The sequence below is a fragment of the Doryrhamphus excisus genome, chromosome 1, assembly GCF_030265055.1.
Source record: "Doryrhamphus excisus isolate RoL2022-K1 chromosome 1, RoL_Dexc_1.0, whole genome shotgun sequence".
Lineage (NCBI taxonomy): Eukaryota > Metazoa > Chordata > Actinopteri > Syngnathiformes > Syngnathidae > Doryrhamphus > Doryrhamphus excisus.
Window position 1 is genome coordinate 2668420 of NC_080466.1, and position 20544 is coordinate 2688963.

The 20544-nt window shown below is 42.9% G+C and overlaps 2 protein-coding genes across 4 annotated transcripts in view; one reads left to right on the top strand and one right to left on the bottom strand.

Annotated features, from left to right (window-relative positions):
• Positions 1 to 17774, top strand: LOC131139369 (meiosis regulator and mRNA stability factor 1). Of its 3 annotated transcripts, none has more exons than XM_058088932.1 (27): positions 1 to 139; positions 1989 to 2199; positions 3069 to 3968; positions 4105 to 4255; positions 4425 to 4639; positions 4718 to 4835; positions 4924 to 5096; positions 5360 to 5884; positions 6374 to 6510; positions 6718 to 6879; positions 7377 to 7563; positions 7701 to 7879; positions 7969 to 8049; positions 8149 to 8388; positions 8863 to 8982; positions 9272 to 9450; positions 9536 to 9756; positions 10271 to 10413; positions 10500 to 10633; positions 11659 to 11861; positions 11927 to 12154; positions 12239 to 12475; positions 12540 to 12788; positions 13600 to 13660; positions 13744 to 13848; positions 15173 to 15349; positions 15488 to 17774. In XM_058088932.1, exons 2-27 carry the CDS (start codon positions 2047 to 2049, stop codon positions 15655 to 15657), a joined length of 5448 nt encoding a protein of 1815 aa, XP_057944915.1. In that variant the 5' UTR covers positions 1 to 139; positions 1989 to 2046; the 3' UTR covers positions 15658 to 17774. The 3 variants fall into 3 exon arrangements, with proteins under 3 accessions (XP_057944915.1, XP_057944935.1, XP_057944925.1); XM_058088952.1 differs by having other exon boundaries at positions 3069 to 3281; XM_058088942.1 differs by lacking the exon at positions 5360 to 5884.
• Positions 17103 to 20544, bottom strand: part of bmerb1 (bMERB domain containing 1) — a 13321-nt gene continuing 9879 nt past the window's right edge. The window contains exon 6 of the mRNA XM_058089067.1: positions 17103 to 20473. Within this exon, the coding sequence (XP_057945050.1) occupies positions 20355 to 20473 (119 nt within the window). The 3' untranslated portion in view covers positions 17103 to 20354. The remainder of the gene's footprint in view (positions 20474 to 20544) is intronic.

Below are 20544 nucleotides of genomic sequence, written 5' to 3' on the forward strand. Positions count from 1 at the left end.
CAAAATAAGACTTTTGGTGTTTACGACAGTTGTCGGTGATTTCTGGCAGATGTAGGTTACAAAAAGGTGCGGGGTTTCATAAACCGTTGGCAGGAGTGGAGCAGACAATTTGAGAAGGATGTGACGAACGAGGCCTCAGGTATTTAAACTACTATTTACGTTAGACACCGCATGATATTATCGAATGGCGTTAACCAAAAAGTCTTATAAATGACACTGGTGCGCCCGGCTGCGTGGACGTTAGAAAATTAGGGTAATCATTGTTAGCTTGAATGTAGCGTGATATAGCACCACCGGGTGACTTGAAATTGATGTGAGTTTTAGCTAGGCTACGTCGTTTAAGTTACACGTTTAGTTAGTCAATGGTTAGCTTGTCGCTAACGTGCTTGGAAACATTACGTCAATATTGTTTACCTCAGGCCGGCCAAAAATCCCCGGGGTCATGTGGGGTTTGCGTCCATTTATCATTGGCCCTGGGGTGATTCTATGATACACAATCAAACACAGCCTCACATCAGAACAAGTACACAGTATTTGCTTTGTCAGCTATAATACAAAGCTGAGATGCTGGTTATGTTTCCCTTGAATATATTTAACTGTATAGCATATTTTGACCTGCATTGTTTGTCTCGCCATAATGAAATGATTTTTTTCACATATGTAACACACAGGCTGAATCCCAATTCCAATCCTTAGCACTTCCCCCACATTTTACCCACCCATAAACCCTTAAACCAAGGGCCAAGGGGCAGAAGCCACAAAGAAATTATTACAATGTTATATAAAATAAGATATGTCGACTTTATTAGTTCCACAAGGGAAAATTTCAGCTTTACAGTAGCACACAAGAGCAGATTAAGTGCAAAAACAGTGTAATAGAAATACAAATCAGAAATGATATAAAACATATACAGTCATGTACATTTTTACCAGGTCACGGTTATTGCACTGTTAATTGCATGGTTATTGCACATTTATTGTAGAGATTTATTGCAGTTTTTATAGCCTGTATACCTCAGAACACCTTTTTGTAAATGAAAGGAACACATTTTTACAAAATGACATTTAATACCAAACAACTCTAATGCATTACAGCTTACAACCAATACTGTAACATTAATAGAAAAAAATATAAATTGTATCAAATATACATATGAAATAGAAAATGCCATTGTAACAAAGTTTATGAACATCAACAAACGTTTAAACCTTATCAACCATTATTTCAAGGTTTAAAATCCTTTGTTTTGGCCTCAGTCCCCTATCGTTGACATTCTCTCTCAGATTATGTTGTAAGAAAGAATGTCATTTTGTTGTATGTAATTTTGTATTGCAGCATTTGAGTCGTCATGGAGTGTTGTGTGGTGTAGCGGAGGGCTGACTCCATTTAGCTGGGGTACAACTATTAAGACATGATGTAAACAATGATCATACTAACAGTAGTATAGTAATACTATGTTGTTTACATATTTTATTTAGCTCAGTTCCTCACCATTGATACTGAATATGTATGTTGAATACAATAATATCTCACCATTAGAATTGTTGGTGCACTAGTGTGGCACTACATAAGTCATAGCTAATATAAAACATGAACGCAAAAGTACAGTTGAGTATCAACTCCCCTCAATAGCGAGCAATTTAAAAATACAATTTACATCCCAAACATCTTTAAGGGCTCACTTCCAAATGTGCAAAACTCATTATCTGAAATTTTGGCATTGTTTAACACAACACTCAACACAATAACATTTATAAGTCAGAAAATTGGGAAAAGCATAATAGTTCCACTTTAACAGGCAAATTTAGTCGCACAGTGAGGGATAAGACGTTGAATTGGAAACACTTTTTTTGGGTTTGCAATTTTTCACATTGTCACATTGGTCACTCAAATGCACTTGCACAAGAACATTACAGCCTGTTGTATAATAAAGGCAGGTGACTCACCAAGGTCTTCTCCGCTAACACTGCACTTTCGTTTCTTCTAGTGGGAAAGAATGAGCGAGGGAGGAGATAAAAGAATGGTGAGAGACCTCTCCGGGTTGTATGATGGAAGGACCGGGAAAGGACAGATCCAAGTGCAGCCCTACAACGTCACCATGGCTCAATCATCGTAAAACAGAAGGCTCGACCCTATGGAAACTCAAAGACTGCTTCACGACCAATGATGCACCTGTCCCTTCTCAAACAGATAAAAAGGTATGTTCTGATCTGCTGTACGAATGTCAAGTTCAGGGCGATGATTTCGCATTTTTTGCAGTTGTTTGAGTTTTATTATTGAAAACTTAGACATTTTATCTAGCTTGTCTGCTTTCTAATGCCCAATATTTGTTCATAATCAATGCATATTGGCTAATTATTCAAAAGGTATATCAAAATAATACCGAATCAGTACAGTACACCGGAATGTAACACTCGCGTCAAAAAGCAGATCTACTGTAATGTGTAATGTATGCATTATTGATGAGTGATGTTAATCGGTACGGACCCTGTGTCCCAGACGCAATGCAATCTGTAAAGAGGCGGTAAACCCCATTTTTCTAATGTTAGACAATAACTTGTTAACAACTCCTATTTAGAATAAACAAATGTCGGGCTCTAATGATTATTCGGATGAATGAATTCTTGTGAATTTATTATTTCGCTTTAAACAAGCAAAAATATGTTTTATCAGTTTACTTGATTAATCGACCAACAATTCGGTAGAATACTCGATTACTGAAATATTCAATAGCTGCAGCCCTAAACAAATGTAAAACAAAAGTATCATGATATTTGAATGTAAAGAAATTCAGCATTAACAGCAGTAACAGCTTTCTTTTAAACTGAGAAATGCCATCTTTTCACCCAGTTGAGACGGGATATGCCAAAAAAGGGAGTCTTCCAAGAATTTGGGAAAGACCTTATATGGACATAGGCTGACAAGATACTCATCAATCATTTTTATTGTAATGCTTGTTCAACAGTATACATCCATCACTATCTTTTCGGAATGTTTAACGAATAAAGTAACTCTAATTTTGTCAGATATCCTGCTTTTGCTAATGTACTGATGTTATCTCTTCCAGGACAATGACATGGACAGCAGAAACACTGTGCTGGAATTGAAGGATGTCCCTCCTCCCCCTCTGCACCATGTGTTATCATCCCAGCAATCCCAGCTCTTCTCTCTGGCCCCTGTCCCTTTGCCCCCTCCGTGTATGCTTCCTCCCCATGTTACACATGACCCCCATCAAAAACAGCGTCCACTGCACCAGCAACAAGAGGGGGCTAGCCCGAAAGTAAGCGCATGCGCTCACTGTGACTACTGTATCACAGAGGGCTATGGGTTATCGGAAGGTGGAGTGGTTGCAGGTAGTAGTAAAGCTGGTGTCGTCTCGGGCTACATAGCCCCTGACTTATTGGCAACACCCATCTACAGCAGCGGTAGCGTTGGTAGGTCCGGACCTTGCTCCGTAGCCTCGACTGTTGATCAGCACAAGCACAGCTGGAGCTGTGGCCCCGGCTACGCTTGTGATTCGCAGCTCAGTTGTGGCTACAAACATCAAAGGCCATCTTTTGTCACCACCTCCCAGCCTGCTTCTTCAGCACAGACCCATCCCCCCTGCTGCTCAGGGCTCCTTCACACCTACCCAGCTGCAGCTCCTCCATGCAATCAGCCCAGACTGTTTTCCTCCTCAGCCCCTTTGGCTCCTTCATTTCCGCCTGTTTCTACTGTCCCTGCTCCCTTGCATGGCTCTCGCTTGGCCTCGTCTGGCTGTTATATCTGTGGTGTGGACTGCGGTCCGATGGTCAGAAGAAGCCAGAGAAGGGCAGCACTCTATGATCACCCTACCACTAGCACCGCCACCGCCGCCATCACCACCACAACCACATCAGCACGTCTCTGCTCTAATCCTATGCATCTAAATGTTGAGCACACGGTTTGTGTCAAGGGGGTGCACTACTGCCACGAGTGCCTGTTGAAGGTTGGTGAAATTCTTGTACACTGGTCATCTTTCTTTTGATGAGCGTCTCTTAAGTTGACTTGGACATTTGTACACTTTTGTATTGTTGAGACTTGTGACTGATGCATACGTTTGTAATATTTGTGCCTGTTTGCAGCCAATGAATGGTTTGGTGTCTGAATCAGAAAAGGTGTGGCCCAATATTCCTCTTCCCCAAACAGCCCCTGTGTCGGTCCCCATTTGTAATGGCTGTGGCACCGCATCTGATAGTGTGCCGCTCAGCCTGGGCAAGACTAGCCAGAAGTATGGTTAGTACACTTTTGAAGTCATGCATGTTACCCGACGGCTTTAAATTTTCAATTAGTAAGTTATTTCCTTCTCGGGATACAATATGAAAGCCGCTAGTTTTTCAGGACAACGCATACATCACATTTCCCTGTGCATGCACAGAACACTCAACTCAGCTCTGTTGGTCAGGTTCTCCAGAAAGTGGTGGCACAGAGAGCATCCCCCCAGTGGGAGTATTTTGGGACATTGAGAACTGCAGCGTGCCAAGTGGACGGTCAGCCGGGGTCGTGGTCGAGCGTATCCGTAGCCGTTTTTTCCAGGGCCACCGTGAGGCAGAGTTCATATGCGTCTGTGACATCAGCAAGGAGAGTAAAGCCGTTATTCAAGAGCTCAACAACTGCCAGGTAAGCGATTATCAACAATGTTCATAAGGTAGAAAACACCTGAGCATAAAATCATGTAATCCTATTTTGTATGAAAAGGTGACTGTGGCACACATCAATGCAACAGCCAAGAATGCTGCTGATGACAAGCTTCGACAGAGCTTACGGCGCTTTGCTGAGACCCACACTGCACCCGCAACTGTGGTTCTAGTATCATGTGTGTTCTAATCTCATACTCATACATCATATGGCCTTATTTTTTAACAAATAATTCTACAGCCGCTTCCATGCCTTCCTGTCAACAGCGGATGTGAATTTTGCAAGCGAGTTGAGCGACCTGCGCCATCGCCATGGTTTCCAAGTAATCCTGGTCCACGGTAACCATACGTCACAGGCCCTGCTGCAACACGCCCACTGCCATGTGTCTTTTCAAGAAATCACAGCTGACCTGCCGCTACGCATGCTTGTCAAAACACAGGTAGGAGTTTTAAGAAAACACACAACTGTTTCCTTTCGATAAAGGAAAGGGATGGCTTCAATGAATGCGGCGCTAGTTAGTATACACTTATAAAAGGTTAGGTTCAATGTGTTTACATAATTTTATTTTAGACATAAGAACTTTTCCTAATCATAAGCCACACAGCAGTAATTTATTTTCTTCTACTAAAAAGGAGGACAACAATATTTCAGTGTAAAGCATACAAACCCAAGACAGGCCCGTCTTTTCCTCCCCTCCTTCAGCCCAGTTACAACCTGCTCTATGTGCACAACCTTCCTGTCAACTGTGACAAGAGCCTGTGGAACGCTGTGAAACTCAGGCTTCGCCGCCTGTCAGACAACTGTGGGGGCAAGGTGCTGGGCATGTCCCAGGGCACAGCTGTCCTCCGTTTTGGCAGCCCCGAGGCAGCGGCACGTGCCCGCAAGCGAATGGAAAACGAGGACGTGTTTGGCCACCGAATCAGCCTCTCTGTCTCTCCACGGCCCAAAGACGATGCAAGTGTAGAGTCTGAGCTTCAGCCACAACCCCGTCACTTTACCCTGACTCAGACACTGCCCCTGCCCTATCAAAGCGAGGGCGGGGTTTTAACGCCACCTGTAGCAACATCCTCCTCGTCCTTTCTGCCACTGGAGAAGCCAAGGTCGCCCAGGAGGGCACGGCGAGCAACCCGCCCATGCTCCACCCCTGGCCCAGTGCCTGAAAGGCCTTACAGCCCAAAGAGGGGTTGCTCAGGGCCTCCCGGTGGCGCTCCAGCAAAGCCCCATCAGGTCAGCAGACTCGTCAGTGCCTGCTCCCGGTTTACCTCCATTGCGCTCTATCCCTGTACGAGCTGCTTTGCAGTTGCATCTTTCCCTCCAGTGTCCTCCTAATTGCTGCCTTGACTAAGCTTGTAGTTGCTGCTTGCTTAACATTAAGCATGTGTGTTTGCTGGCTTGTAATAGTTGTTGCATTGTGCGTTACCTCATGTGCTGCATGTTTTCTGTACTAATGCATGAGTTAATTGCAACTAACCAAGCAATTAATAGTACCAGCTCTGCTTGAGCCTGTATGCCGCCGCCGCCGCTCAATGTGCGACTTGTTTTGTCTGTTGTCCAAAGTTTGCTTCATGCGCTCTGCCTGCAACTACTGCCTGCAGCTCTTCATGATGAAAAGCCTGACCCCTGGTGGCTAAACCTTTCTGCTTTTGAAATACGCCACCCACACAACCACTATAGTCATTCAATGTCTAATATCAGACACTTGTGTTTTTGATGCAGGAGGTGGATAATACAGACGACAAACCTAAGGTTGGTTTCCACCAGATGGGTAAGGGGTGTCCAAATGACGTTGATGCAAGATCATTGGAGCAGCTGTCAAAACCTGGCTTCAGTGGAGAATCGTTTTACAGGAGAAGGTACACACATTGAAAGGGGAAAGTGATTCATTAACATTGATTTCATTATGGGTAATAATATATACTTATCACGATTACGTTTCAAAATACCTCAAATTGAACTTTGCATCCTGAGAACGGATCAGTATTAAGTATTACTGTCTATGAACCGTGTCTTTGTAAGATTGTTTATTTAAACAAATGTTCATGTTTCATCTGTCCGTGTAGAAAGGATGGTTCAAATCCTCGCAGTGGGACAGAGTCTCCTGTGGAACAAGGGGGCAGAGGCTTGGTTGAGTTTCATATAAGCACACCCTCTGCATTCAGCAAGCTGAACCTACACAGAAGCTTCAGCCCACTTGTTTTGTCTCAGGGTTCTTGGTCTTCCAGGTGACTTCCCTGATTTAATACACACACACTAGAGAAATAAAGCACCAGTAATTATACATACATATAGTTCAGGGGTGGGCAAACTACGGCCCGGGGGCCACATGCGGCCCACCAAGCCTTTGAATCCGGCCCGCTAGTTGCTTTCTAAGTATTTCCATCTTTTAACATACAAACTGGCAACCTGACTTGCAAGTCGGATGTCTTATTTAGTAAAAAAAAACAAAAAAAAAATGTAAAATTAAATAACATATTTTGATGGGGTCTGGTGTTTAAAGTGCTCCTTTAAACAGCTTATAGTATAACACTTTCATAGATAAAATTTGACAAATAAATCAAGGAAAATTATAAGCATAAAATAGAGTGCGTGTGTGTTAAATATGGCCCCCCCAGGACAATTTTATTAACTCAATGCGGCCCGTGAGTCAAAATATTTGCCCACCCCTGATATAGTTGTACCGTTGCTTATTTCCTAAGATGTTTTTCCCCTTCACCAAAAGGACTGCATCACCCTGCCTGTCAAGCCGCTCTTCTCCCCTACTTGCTCCTTCTCGCAGCCCATGTGCCGAAGGTCCAACTGAGCCGTTTTCAGAAGGAGCGGAAATCCAGGTGGCCAATCTTGACTACAGGATGTCCCGCAAGGAAGTACAACAAACTCTACGTGACACCTTCTCCCGATATGGGCGGGTATGTCTTTGAATGTCAGCTGTATCACAATATTTACATATTGCAACAACCACTCTGTCTGGCCATATCGTAGCAAAAAGTTGAAGTAATTTCATCCACAGGGCAATTTAATTTAATTATTTGTTTTGTATTTTTAGGTAAAAACAGTGGAGCTTAGTCCCCATACAGACTATCAACTAAAAGCCACAATCCAGATGCTGTCCTTGCAGCAGGCCATCAGTGCTGTGAGCGGGCTTCATCGCTACAAAGTGGGAAGCAAACGGATCCAGGTGTCTCTGATCACTGGTGGCCACAACAAAGCCTTGGCCAACCTGAGGTACAACTCGTTTGCTGTGTTACCAGTAGTTTGGAACTGCATGGTGGTTGATCTGGCTTTTTTTGTGTGTTTTATGCATAAATTATCAGCTCAGAGATCATCAACATTCTTCAGGAAGCACCTGCCAGCTGCCTTCCTCTCTTCAAGTTCATTGAGGTCTATGAGAAGAAGTATGTTGGTTTCACACCTCCTGCCATTGAACCATAACCAAAATGCAAGAACATGATGTTATGAACTGCATGTACCTCCAACCCTCTTCCTGTTTACAGATACACTCGTAAGCTTGTGATAAGCGATCTCTACAAGTTACCAGAGGTAGTGGCAGTTCGGGAACAGGGCGGCTCAAGGCTTGTGTGCCTTCTGCCCGGCAGCCAAGTCCGTCAGAGCCCACTGGGATCGTCCCAGTCACAGGAGTGCTCCTCCACAGCAAGCGGCAGCCCTGTGGTGTTTGAAGAGCTGGAGTACCATGAACCTGTCTGCAGACAACACTACATACAGCAAGCCTTCAGGTACAAATGTGGCACACATTCCACACACGCACACGTGAGTTGCTTGTCAAATGTTCAGGGCTCGACAATAACGATGTACCGATGGCCCGGGGCAAGTTAAACCAAAATTCGGGCAAGTAAATCCAATCATTAATATTCCCGTCGGGCAAGTGCACTTTAGCATGCCATACTGCCAAGAGTTTTTTTTTAAAGCGGTTCTTGTTGGGTGAACAAGGATTCCCCATGGGCAAGTAATTTTGTTTTTAACGTAGAGCCCTGATGTTTGTTTTTAAGTGTCAATTTTTTTTTTATTACTGGAATATGGTGACAAGATGTGAAGTCTTGTTGCATCTTGCTTGATTCTGCATTCACTTAGAATGATCTTAATTGCAGACCTTTATGCATTTTGAATATTGGCTTATTTGTTTGTTGTGCTGTCAACCATGTTTTCATGCTGACTATCCAGCCTTGATTTATATTCTTTCCATTTCCCAGTGAGGCAGACTTTGACCCAGACTCCTACAAAATTCCATTTGTGGTCATGTCTATAAGCACTTTAGCCTCCGAAGTCCATACTTTGCTGCAATCACACGAAGGGACACTTCCTCTCCTCAGGTGACTATCGATTGTTCTATTTTTGCGTGTACGGTGACCTTGGGTGTTTTGAAAGTACCAACAAATAAAATGTATTATTAATAATGATTTTAATTATGAATATTTTTTATTAAGTTGAACAGCAGTCATAGCATTGTCAATACTAGAAATTAGCTCCATGGTTTTCCCACCATGTCATAATTATCTGTCTGCTAAAATAACACCATATAAATATGGACTGTTCATGTTTTTCTTAGTGGGTAAACTCTCAAAATCAGAGCGGATGAGATAATTATTTTATCTCGAATAGTTTTCCAGACTGCTATGAAGCCAAGTTCAGCCAGCTCCAGCTGGGCAGCGAGACAATGGAAGGCGGTGTTCCTCTGGAACACCTAATCACGTGCGTCCCTGGTATTACCATCGTCACTGCTCAGAACGGCTTCAAAATCATCAAATGGATTCATAACAAACCACCAGCGCCCAACTCTGGTAAAAACGTTGAACAAATAAAATCATTTTAGAGAGTTTCTGTGTCTGATAATCCCTTCTCGGAAATGCCGTCTATTTTCTGCAGAACCGTGGCTCCACCGATGCAAGAGTCCAGTGGGCAACCCTCAACTTATTCAATTCAGCAGAGAAATCATTGACCTATTCAAGTGTCAATCAGCCTGCATCATACCTATCAACAAATTTATTCCCTCCTACCATCATCATTTTGCCAAGCAATGCAGAGTCTCGGACTATGGCTACTCAAAGCTGCTTGAGCTGCTGGAGGCTGTGCCACATGTCCTACAGGTACTTGAATGCTGGGATTGCAATGTTGTCAACAGACTGACTTCCTTGTGCTTCCTGTGAAGTTTTCATGCCATGTTGACAATCGTATTTGTGCTGTTGAATAGCAACCCTACACTTAATATACATATATTAAGATCATATGTACAGTTTATTGAAAGCCACTACAAATCGCAAAATGTTAACATTTTTGGAAATTAAAATGTCAGAGTTGTATTCAATGAATGTGTGCTAGCTGATTGCTTCTATCTTGTGGTCTTTCTTTGCCCCATTTGTAAGTGCATAGACGCGCAATTTCTATTGGTAAACATTGTATTAAACTTATTTGATTATGAAATAATACGAGAAATCAAGCAAATCAGAAATGAGTAACATAAAATATGCAGTCTGTGAAGTTACATAGTTTGTAAATCATTACTTTTATGTACGCTGTGGTGTAAAAATGTAATTCATTTTACTGAAGTTTCAGTGATCAAGATTTGTAGTTGAATTATCTCTTTTTTTTGTTTAATTTCAGATCTTGGGCATGGGTACTAAGCGACTACTGACTCTCACTCATCGTGCTCAAGTGAAGCGTTTCACTCAAGACCTACTCAAGCTCCTGAAATTTCAAGCCAGTAAGCAAGTTGCCATCAGGGACTTCATGCAGGCATACCATTGGTCAGTCAACATATGAACACGTATTGGTCTTATACTGTATAGAATTCAGATGAATTAAATTTGGGACGCATTCCACATGTTCTCAGGTGCTTCTCCAGAGACTGGAGTGTAACAGACTATGGCACGTGCAACCTCACCGACCTGCTGACTGAGATCCCAGACACCACCATTACCATCACACATCTGGACACGGATACAGTTATCTCTGTTCCCAAGAGAGGTACTGCTGATGGAACTTTATTTTGTCTGCAATAAAGTAGAGCAGGGGTCTCAAACTCAATTTACCTGGGGCCCACTGGAGCATTGGTCTGGGCAAGGCTGGGCCCCATCAGGTTTTCAAAAAAAAAAAAAACGCATTTATTAAAAACAGAAAAATATACAAACCTTTTCAGTGCTTTGTTTCCGATTTTCTACAATAAAAGCTCTGATAAAACATTCCACTGTTCTCAAATATCTTAATTTGTATTTTTCTGCACAAAATAAGATGACAAATAAATAAACAAATCAAGAATAAAGAAAATCAATCAGTAATAAATAAATATAATAATAATAATAATAAAACTGCAAATAATAAAAACTTAAGAAACCACATATAGTTGGTGGGTAGACAAATTATTTTTTTCAGATTAAAATGAACAAAGCATTATTAGAGCCCTGTAGACATGACAAAACACGACTATAGTCACATTTATACTCTCTTTATTTACAACATATTGCGCAACTGCAGGGTCTTGAGACACATGCTAACTCGCAAACTAGAGAGCTAGCGACCTAAACGGTAGCCTTCAAGGAATTTCCTTTAAACTTAAATAGCCAAAAACTTACCACTTCCACACGGATAGGGAGGATAACTATTAACAGTTATTTAACCTTTAACATGAACATTAATCAAACGTAATCATTTTTTCTGGGTACATGATAGCATACAGCATCCATATCAAACTAACATTAAACTTTCATATCAAGGCGGGGCCTCCAAATAGTGTCCTGCAGGCCACATTTGGCCCGCGGGCCGCGTGTTTGAGACCCCTGAAGTAGAGTATTTCATGAAAAAAGGTCACTTTATGATGTGTATATTCATTATTATACAGTGGTGGTTGTGGTATAATATTAATCATTATAATAATTATTATTATTACACCACAGTTAACAGCTATACAAACACAGTTGATGGTTAATATGACCCGTCAGTATGTGTTTTATCCTCAATTGCATGTGACTAACCTGTGTCATATTTAACCACAGAGCGTACTGGGGATGAAATAGAGCGCACAAAGCAATTTGGGAAGGAGGTTGTGGACCTACTCCGACACCAGCCACACTGCCGAATGCCGTTCAGTAAATTCATCCCCACCTACCACCACCACTTTGGTCGCCAGTGTAAGCTCAGCTACTATGGGTTCACCAAGCTCATGGATCTCTTTGAGGGCATCCCCGAAGTCCTTATGGTGAGTACAAATGCGCGCATGCTTCAAGTCCGCTTTCGGGATTGAACCCACCACCGCGTTGTTAGGTGTTGGAGTGCGGAGAGGAGAAGATCCTGACACTAACAGAGGTGGAGCGCGTCAAGGCTCTGGCGGCTCAACTCGTCAGGCTGCTGCGAGCCCAGAAAAACTCCAGCCTTCCTGTGAACCATCTGCTCACAGAGTACACCAAGACCTTTGGTTATGGTCTACGTCTGCAGGATTATGACGCCTGCTCCCTGCCTGCATTGCTGAGCAAACTCTGCCATGTTGTTAAGGTACAGAAACCTCTTCCAATCTGATGTTTTCATCATTTGGTCTTTGGTGGCGGGAAAAAGCAGTTGTTTTCCGTCCATTTCAAGGTCGTGGATGGCACAGAAGGCCGAGAAGTTCAGCTCATAAACAGGAAGTCTCTACGATTGCTGACGTCACAGCTTCTGGCGCTGCTTATGTCTCAAGAGGATCACATTGACAAAGGCCTCAAGGTGGATGTGCTGAGCCTGCAGTACCAGACTGTCCACGGAGTCCCTCTCAACCCTTGTGAATATGGGTTTCTGTCCCTCAGCGAGCTAATCAGGAGCCTGCCCTACCTTGTAGAGGTGAGAAGTGGACTTTATGAGCGGTCCGTGGTCGAGGCAGCGATTGACCTTTCCTCTTTCACAGCTTTACCGCGAAGAATGTGATGGAGTTCAAGCTACTCGCGCCGCAAGTGAACCCGGTGAGGAGTGGGTGAGGCTGACCAGGCTTTACCAGTTTGCTCGGAATGTACGCGCTCTGCTCCACACCTACCATTACAACCAGATCTTCCTGTCCGAGTTCCAAGGAGCATATGCAAAGTTCACTGGCCACAGCCTTGAGGCTCGCTACTATGGATACACCAACACTGATGAACTGCTCAGTTCCATTCCGCAGGTGCGTCCTCAATTCTGTTGCTACTTTTACAGTTAGAAGAACCCCAGTTTGACTCGGATGAATACACAACTTTGGCAGTTTTTATTACCTTTTGCAAAACAAAGGGGTCAGACGACACACGGAGGTCTGTAGGTGTCGGGCCAAGAGGGAACTCTTATACGAGCATGCAAATGATGTATGGGGGTTAGCCTACACACCCATTCTTCTGGCATGGTTTGTCGCACCCACGCTAGATAACCTCCTGCCTGAGAGGTCAACCATTTGGTGGGACTTCCTGATGTCCCCTGTCCCGTGAATGGGGCGCTTTTGATCAAAGAATGACCTCCTCCGACACAGTTTGTAACCCCAGGCTACAGATAGCCTCCTGCTGTGCCCGTTATGCTTAAAGGGACAGCAGGATGTGCTCAAGTTGAAGCTCTACAAAAAGCCGTAAAGTAATTCAATCTTGTGTAACCTATGTTTTCCATCCTCCCACATTCCAAAAACATGCTAGGTTAATTAGCGACTCCAAATTGTCCATAGGTATGAATGAGTGTGAATGGTTGTTTGTCTATATGTGCCCTGTGATTGGCTGGCCACCAGTCCAGGGTGGAGGATAAGCGGTAAAGAGTGAATTAAGAGATTTTATTATTTTTTAACCTAACCCTCCCCCCCCCCCATACCTCCTGCCTGACCAATAGCACTCATAAGTAGATATTGAAAAGATTCCAGTCAATACATACGCTATTGGCAGAGCTTGCTCATTTAGAGATGCATCGTTATTGCATTATGCACAACGCCAGAAGCTTTTACTTCATGCTGTCGTCACCAGGTGGTCTGGATCAAAGGGCACGGTCACAAGAGGATTATCGTTTTGAAGAACGATATGAAAGGTAATATGCTTTAGTGCCGGCATTCATTGTGGTAATGTGATCTCCACGCATGAGAAATAACAGGCTTGGGTGTTGTCATGCAGTGAAGGCAAGCGCTTCAGTCCCCAGCAGCCCCCTGTCTGAAGAAAATGTGGCGAGCCCCAGAGACAGCCCCGCAAGCACCACACGTTCTGAAGCCCAGAGTCCAAGTAAAAGATTGCTTTATATAAGTTTGAGGGGTTTTTTTTTGGGGGGGGGGGGGGGTTATGGAACCGGTGATATTCATTATTTTTTCCTATTGGAAAAACTAGCGGGGTCCATAGCATGTTGATCAGATACTATGGTAGATCCCTGTTTTACTTCTAGGTTTTCCAAGACCAATAAGACCCATAAGAATATAGTTTTTTGACACCCAGCTGGCTCAGTTGCCTCCAAACCCTCCTGTTATCTTGATGTTGACATTTGCCTCCAATTTCATATTTGACTGTGGTAATTAGATTCATCCCTACCTCTCCAATTGCCAATGTTCACTCGCGATGGATTCTACCAAGCTGAATGCCAAATGCACAATCTAAGTTGAAGCACTAAGTGTGCCTCACACACATTTTAAATAAAAAAAAAATACTCCGAGACCATGGTTCTTAGTCGGAAAATGATGGATTGCATCCACTAGGTGGGGAATGAGGTCCTGCCCCAGGTGGAGGAGTTGAAGTTTCTCAAGGGAGGGAGGGATGGTTGGAACGGGAGGTGGACAGATGGAGCAGCTTCTGTAGTAATGCAGTCACTATACTGCCAAAGCTCTCAATATACTGGTCTATAAAGATCTATATCAGGGGTCTCAAACACGCGGCCCGCGGGCCAAATGTGGCCCGCAGGACACTAGTTTGAGGCCCCAGCCTTGATATGAAAGTTTAATGTTAGTGCGGCCCGCGCAAGTTTGATATGGATGCTGTATGGTATCATGTACGCAGAAAAAATTATTACGTTTGATTAATGTTCGTGTTAAAGGTTAAATAACTGTTAATAGTTATCCTCCCTATCCGTGTGGAAGTGGTAAGTTTTTGGCTATTTAAGTTTAAAGGAAATAACTTGAAGGCTACCGTTTAGGTCGCTAGCTCTCTAGTTTGCGAGTTAGCATGTGTCTCAAGACCCTGCAGTTGCGCAATATGTTGTAAATAAAAAGAGTATAAATGTGACTATAGTTGTGTTTTGTCATGTCTACAGGGCTCTAATAATGCTTTGTTAATTTTAATCTCAAAAAAATAATTTGTTTACCCACCAACTATGTGTTTTTTTTAATAAATGCGTTTTTTTTTTTGGAAAACCTGATGCGCCCAGTCTCACCCAGACCCGAGCTCCAGTGGCCCCCAAGTAAATTGAGTTTGAGACCCCTGATCTATATCTATAAAGATCTATGTTCCCCCCTCACCTATGGGGGTCACGAGCTTTGGGTCCTCACTGAAAGAACAGAGGTTTTCTTCTTGTGTGCCTTAACTCACACGGGCGAAATTGTCCTCCACATTTACCTTCCAGGTGCCAACTTGGCACCACAGTCGGCGCTGCTGTCTATGAAGTCCCCTGTCGACCTTCTCTGTGGTCCGGTACCATCCTCCTTGCCGTCACCTCCACTCCACCCAGACCCCGTCGTCCTGCAGCAGGCGGATCTGATACGCTTCGAGGAGAAAACCACGCCTACGCCACAAACATCAGGTCAGCCTCCATTTTTGTCAAATCGTCCACAAGCTCACGTTGCATACTAAAGCGAGAAAAATAATATATTTAATGAACACTTATACTATTGGCCACCTTTCCATTTGGTGCCATCTCAGTCTATGCTTGTGCTTTCAGAGAGTCAAGAACCCAACATGGCAGCCGATGCAGCGCAACCTGCAGTTAGTGAGCATCTTCCAGCCCCGGACCCCAAGACCACTTTGTCCACTTTGGACAGTCCCGGCAGAAAAGGCCCCCGCAATCGAATCAAGCTAGCTGCCAACTTTGCATTCAAATCAGGTCTCTGAAACACATCAGGCCCTGCCAGTTGAGCTGTTGTGCAACTCTAAGCAGAAGAGTTAAGTGGCTGCACTAATCACGTTGCAGAGAAACTAACCCCGGAGAGTCTTTTGCTTTGCTGCTTCATGACATTGCATAATCAAACCGGCTTTTTTTTTTCTTCTTTTTGCACTCTTCTTTCACACATTCGTTCAGTCCGTAGTTATTCAAAAGCTTTGATCTGTTTGCCTTTTGCAGATTTTCTGCAGTTTGCAAAATGTTAAACTCCTACATTGTTACAGGAATTTTTTTTTTGCATCCCACAGGAAATTAAATGTTATTCCCAGATGCAATCGGAACACTGGTGTCGAGAGATAATAACAAAACATGAGTTAGATGCCACCACGTGCAAACATTTGAACATTTGGAGAGATGCCAGAGATGAGTGGCACAACACACTTGTGTTTTAGGATCTTAAAGTCATTTCTCGCTTCATATGCTTTGACTAAAATACAGTTTTTAGGGCTACTGATCATTTATAAAGAGAACCCCTTGTTTATACTTCAAGATACAGAATTTCCGTTGTAGTTGGGCCCAAAATTTGTTTGCTCCTTTCCAATCTCTTGATGCTTCAAAGACCTCCATATCCCCCTTTTGAAGGTGGCATAAGAGGTTGCCTCTTTGACATCGAACATAATGGCCATTGTTTGTGACGCAGTCGCTGGTACGTGTGCCCACAAGGTCATGAGCCTGAACCGCAGGTCTCTCCGGACCAAGTGTGTGTGTGTGTGTGTGTGTCGTTGACCAAGGCTGCAGAACCTTGTAGCTGTATTCGGTGGTTCTCCGGTGGTGTGACATATGCACGGTGTGCATACACGAGTTGATGCATGGTGTAAGCCCAGCAGCAGCAGCAGCAGCAGCAGCAGACGAGAAAACGAGTTTCCGACCTCTCGGATGCAAGGCCACCTGTTGCAGCCGCGACTAAAATATTCAAGGTTTTCAGTTTTTTTGGCTCAACCTTGTTGCTGCAGGTAGTGTCTGTGTGATCGTGGGGGGGGGGGGGGGGTCCTTTTTTGATGGGTCATGGGGAAGCGGTGGAATGCTCCAAGCTTATTTTTTTATGGCAGGATAGTGGTCTTGTTAGTGGAGCATCACAAGAGCTCCACAAGAGCTCCACAAGAGCGTAGAATCCACATAGAGAAGCCGCCGTGGCTCTCTGGAATCTGCCTGGCAATTTACAATGGCTTGTATTTGCCACAGCGCCAAAGGAATGATCAGCACCCCCCCCCCCCCCCCCTCCCCAGCCATGCCTGGTTTTTTTACCTTACCCACGTGTGTCCGTTTTGTTCCCTTTTTTGCTGTTTTGTGGTCTGCCGGTCTGCCGCCAAATGCTGTGGGTTTGCTATTGAGTTGAACATGATACACAAGCACCATGGATGTCTCAAGTGGCTGTTTTTGTTCAGAGAGAAGAAAAAAAAAAAAAACATTTGGAGAATGGCTAAGAGCCCATTCCATCAGCAGGATCCACTTGCCGTGTTTACTCGTTCAATTTTGTCGTCACTTACACGACGAGAATTTAAGTTTGCGTTTGGAAGTTGTGTCTCCACCTGTTGTTCACTCGCCAAATATGTATACCCTCTCCTACCCTATAGAATACTATGCAGCTCAAGGAATTGACAACGACGATGATGATAATTATAGGAGCTTTTAATTCTCCCAAGAAATATCTATTTTAAACTTTGTCTATTTGAGTAAAGCCAAGTTCTTGCTGCTTGGTGGCATCTAACTCACGGTTGCTTTTGTACCACTTGAAATATGCACTTCTGCATAGTCGTGGTTCATGAAATCATTGCGTATGAAGTTGAAGAAAGAAACTAATTCTTAGCCTCGTTTTCTTTTTACTAACCCACTTCGTCTTGCAAGTCAAGTTTTTTTTTTTGTTTTTTTTTTTCACCCATTTACTCAGCAGTATTGCATTCACAACACGGTACTGCTTTCTCTACTTTTTCAAAAAATTTAAACATGCATTTGTTTGTAAAACTGTTGCCTTGTAATCAGTTTGTGACACCGCAACCACCGCTAATTAATCTGTTATTTGTCGAAGGGACCAACAACATTTATGTTAATAAACCTCACTAAGCATCAACTTTTGCCTCATTTCCTGCTTGATACTAAAAGATAAATCCACTGTCTGCTTTCTGAAAGATGCTCTTTATTTAAACATATATATACAGGTAGTTTCAGCTTATTTTCTGCATTTTTTTTTTTTTTTTACATTTTCAACATTTCATGAATGAACTAGCACTACAGAAAGAAGGTGAGATCTTTATAAGACACTCAAACATACATGGAAATGTTAGCATTAACTAGAAGATTGCATTTTAATTTATTTTTTTGGTTAAATATTCACCCCAAAAACACAAAGGAGGATGGAGTTGCCGCTTCTCAGCCGTGTCGCAATAATCCGTATCAACAAGCAAAGCCAAAGTATCCTTTAGCTTTGTTTGCACAGCCAAGATAAACACAAAGACTGAGCCATGACCTTACATGAAAAAGAAAAATTAATCAAATTTGAATGATTATGCTAACAGTGCATATACACTTTTAACGTGGCTGGCAGTTTACCATGAATACACGTGGAATATATTTGGGGAAAGCATACAGCCTCCTTCCCAGTTGAGTTGTTTTGCTTGTCACACTTGCATATTTCAGATGAAACAAAAAGTAAATATTAGTCTAATATAACTGAGCACAAAATGCTAGGCCACTCCAACGTGTTCATTCACAGGTGGACTTGCTGGTCCTGCTGCAGAACCCAAGTTGGTTTCAGCCTGAAGTCACAAACCGATGGCTGGACCTTCTCCTTCAGGACTTTTTTTTTGGTCGACAGCAGAATTCAAGGTTCCATTTATCACAATAAGCCTACGGGTCCCGAGGCAACAAAAAGACTCCAGATCATCACACTACCACCACCATATTTTACTATTGGTATGATCTTTTTTTTTTTTTTTTTTCAGAAATGTGGCTTTACTTTTACGCCAGATGTACCTTCCAAAAAGTTGAACTTTTGAGTATTTTCCCAAATGTGGGGATCATGACGTTTTCTGGCAAAATAGAGACAAGCTTTAATGTTCTTTTTGTTCAGTAGTGCTTTTTGTCTTGGAACTCTGCCATGCAGGCTGTTTTTGCCCAGTGTCTTATGATGCAGACATCAACACAAACCTTAAAGGTTGTTGTGGGGTCTTTTGTGACCTCTTGGAGGAGTCGTTGCTGCACTCTTGGCGTAATTTTTTTTTTCGCCCTTTGTGTATAATGGCTCTCAGTGTGGTTCCTCGGCGTCACAAAGCTGTAGAAACGGCTTTATAACTTTTTCCAGACACTTAGATTGATACTTCTCAATCTCAGTTTTTTAATTGCGGGCAATCACTTTTTCACCCGGGGCCATGTTGGTTTGGATTTTTTTTTCTCTCCCTTAAGTTTCATTTAAAAACTGCATTTTGTATTCAGTTGTGTTGTCATGATTATCTGAAACATTCAAGTGTGACCAACATGCAAAAAAAAAAAAAAAGAAATCAGGAAGTGTTCAAACACTTACACACCACCGTATATGATTTTAAAATCTGCCGTAATTATAATAATCATATTTCTAAACTTCAGTGAGTCTTTATGGTGTTTGTTCATCACCTGAGAAGTAGAACTTCATTCTTTGTTGCGTCCCCCATCTATCTGGTACGCTGGTACGATGATGATGATGATGTCATCATCATCATCATCATCATGAGCATCAAAAAATAGCTTATGGCCCCACTTAAAAGAAGTATTCTTTTCTTTTAGTGGCATGTATGCTCAGTGTTTCCCACCCATTCATTTAAAGCAGACCGCCACCAATACATTGAGGCCGCCACAAACAAATTTGGCCTGCTGATGAACACATCCTAACGGGACTGTAGTTTGTCGTTGCAACGTTGTACAATAAAATGGCGACTTAACACATCTCATACACCTGGTATGGATTCCAGATTTCAAGAATCGATGAGCAATTACTGTGTCTTGTTTGTGGCATTCATTAATGTTCAATCACAGGACAAACAACCATTCACACTCACATTCATACCAATGGATTGAATTTGGAGTCGCCAATTAACCTAGCATGTTTTTGGAACACACAGAGATGGCCCAGGGTGGAATTGAACTTGTGTCTCCAACCTGTGAGGCCTGTGTTCTAACCACTTGACCACCGTGCAGCCCGTTTGTGGCATAAAAAAGTGAATTTGTCTTTCTAAACATCTGTTTTGCTTTCATATCCGTTTTCTATGCTGCTTATCCTCACTTAGGGTGGCAGATATGCTGGAGCCTATCCCAGCTTTCTTTGGGCGAGTGAACAGAGTACACCCTGGACCGGTTATTGGTTAACCACATAATTTGGTGTGCATCAGAGAACCCCCAGTAGGACATTGTGCTTGTGGTTCCAATTCATAATTGTGGATGTTAATGCTGCTTTTAAGAAAAAGGATGTATGGAATTATTACATTTATACATAATTTCATTTCTAATTGTAATATTGTGAATGTTTTTAATGTGTGAATCCATGTTGGATTGCAAACATGATCTGATGGACTCTACCGTGGAACACAAAGCAGAACAGATTCTCCGATACACAGGAAGTGATGATGGAAGTCGTGTTTGCAAGGGGATGTGGGCGTGGCCCTTGAAGCATGTCCATCAGTTACATGATGGCACACTGGGTGGCGCCGCAGCAATCTTTAATGATGGCCACGCCTGATTTGGAGATGAAGGGTTTGTTGGGCGGCGGCTCCAAGATTTGTCTTCTGGGCTTCGGAGGATCTTTTGAAAAAAAGAACAAGCGAAGTTTATACGTTGGAGGTCGTTTAGTTGTTGGTGTGTTTTCAAATATG

Coding starts and splice junctions, on each gene's coding strand:
- LOC131139369 (XM_058088932.1), top strand. CDS start 2,047: ATGATGGAAGGACCGGGAAAGGACAGATCCAAGTGCAGCCCTACAACG. Junction 8,389..8,862: donor TACATACAGCAAGCCTTCAG/GTACAAATGTGG, acceptor TCCATTTCCCAG/TGAGGCAGACTTTGACCCAG. Junction 12,476..12,539: donor GCCTGCCCTACCTTGTAGAG/GTGAGAAGTGGA, acceptor CCTCTTTCACAG/CTTTACCGCGAAGAATGTGA.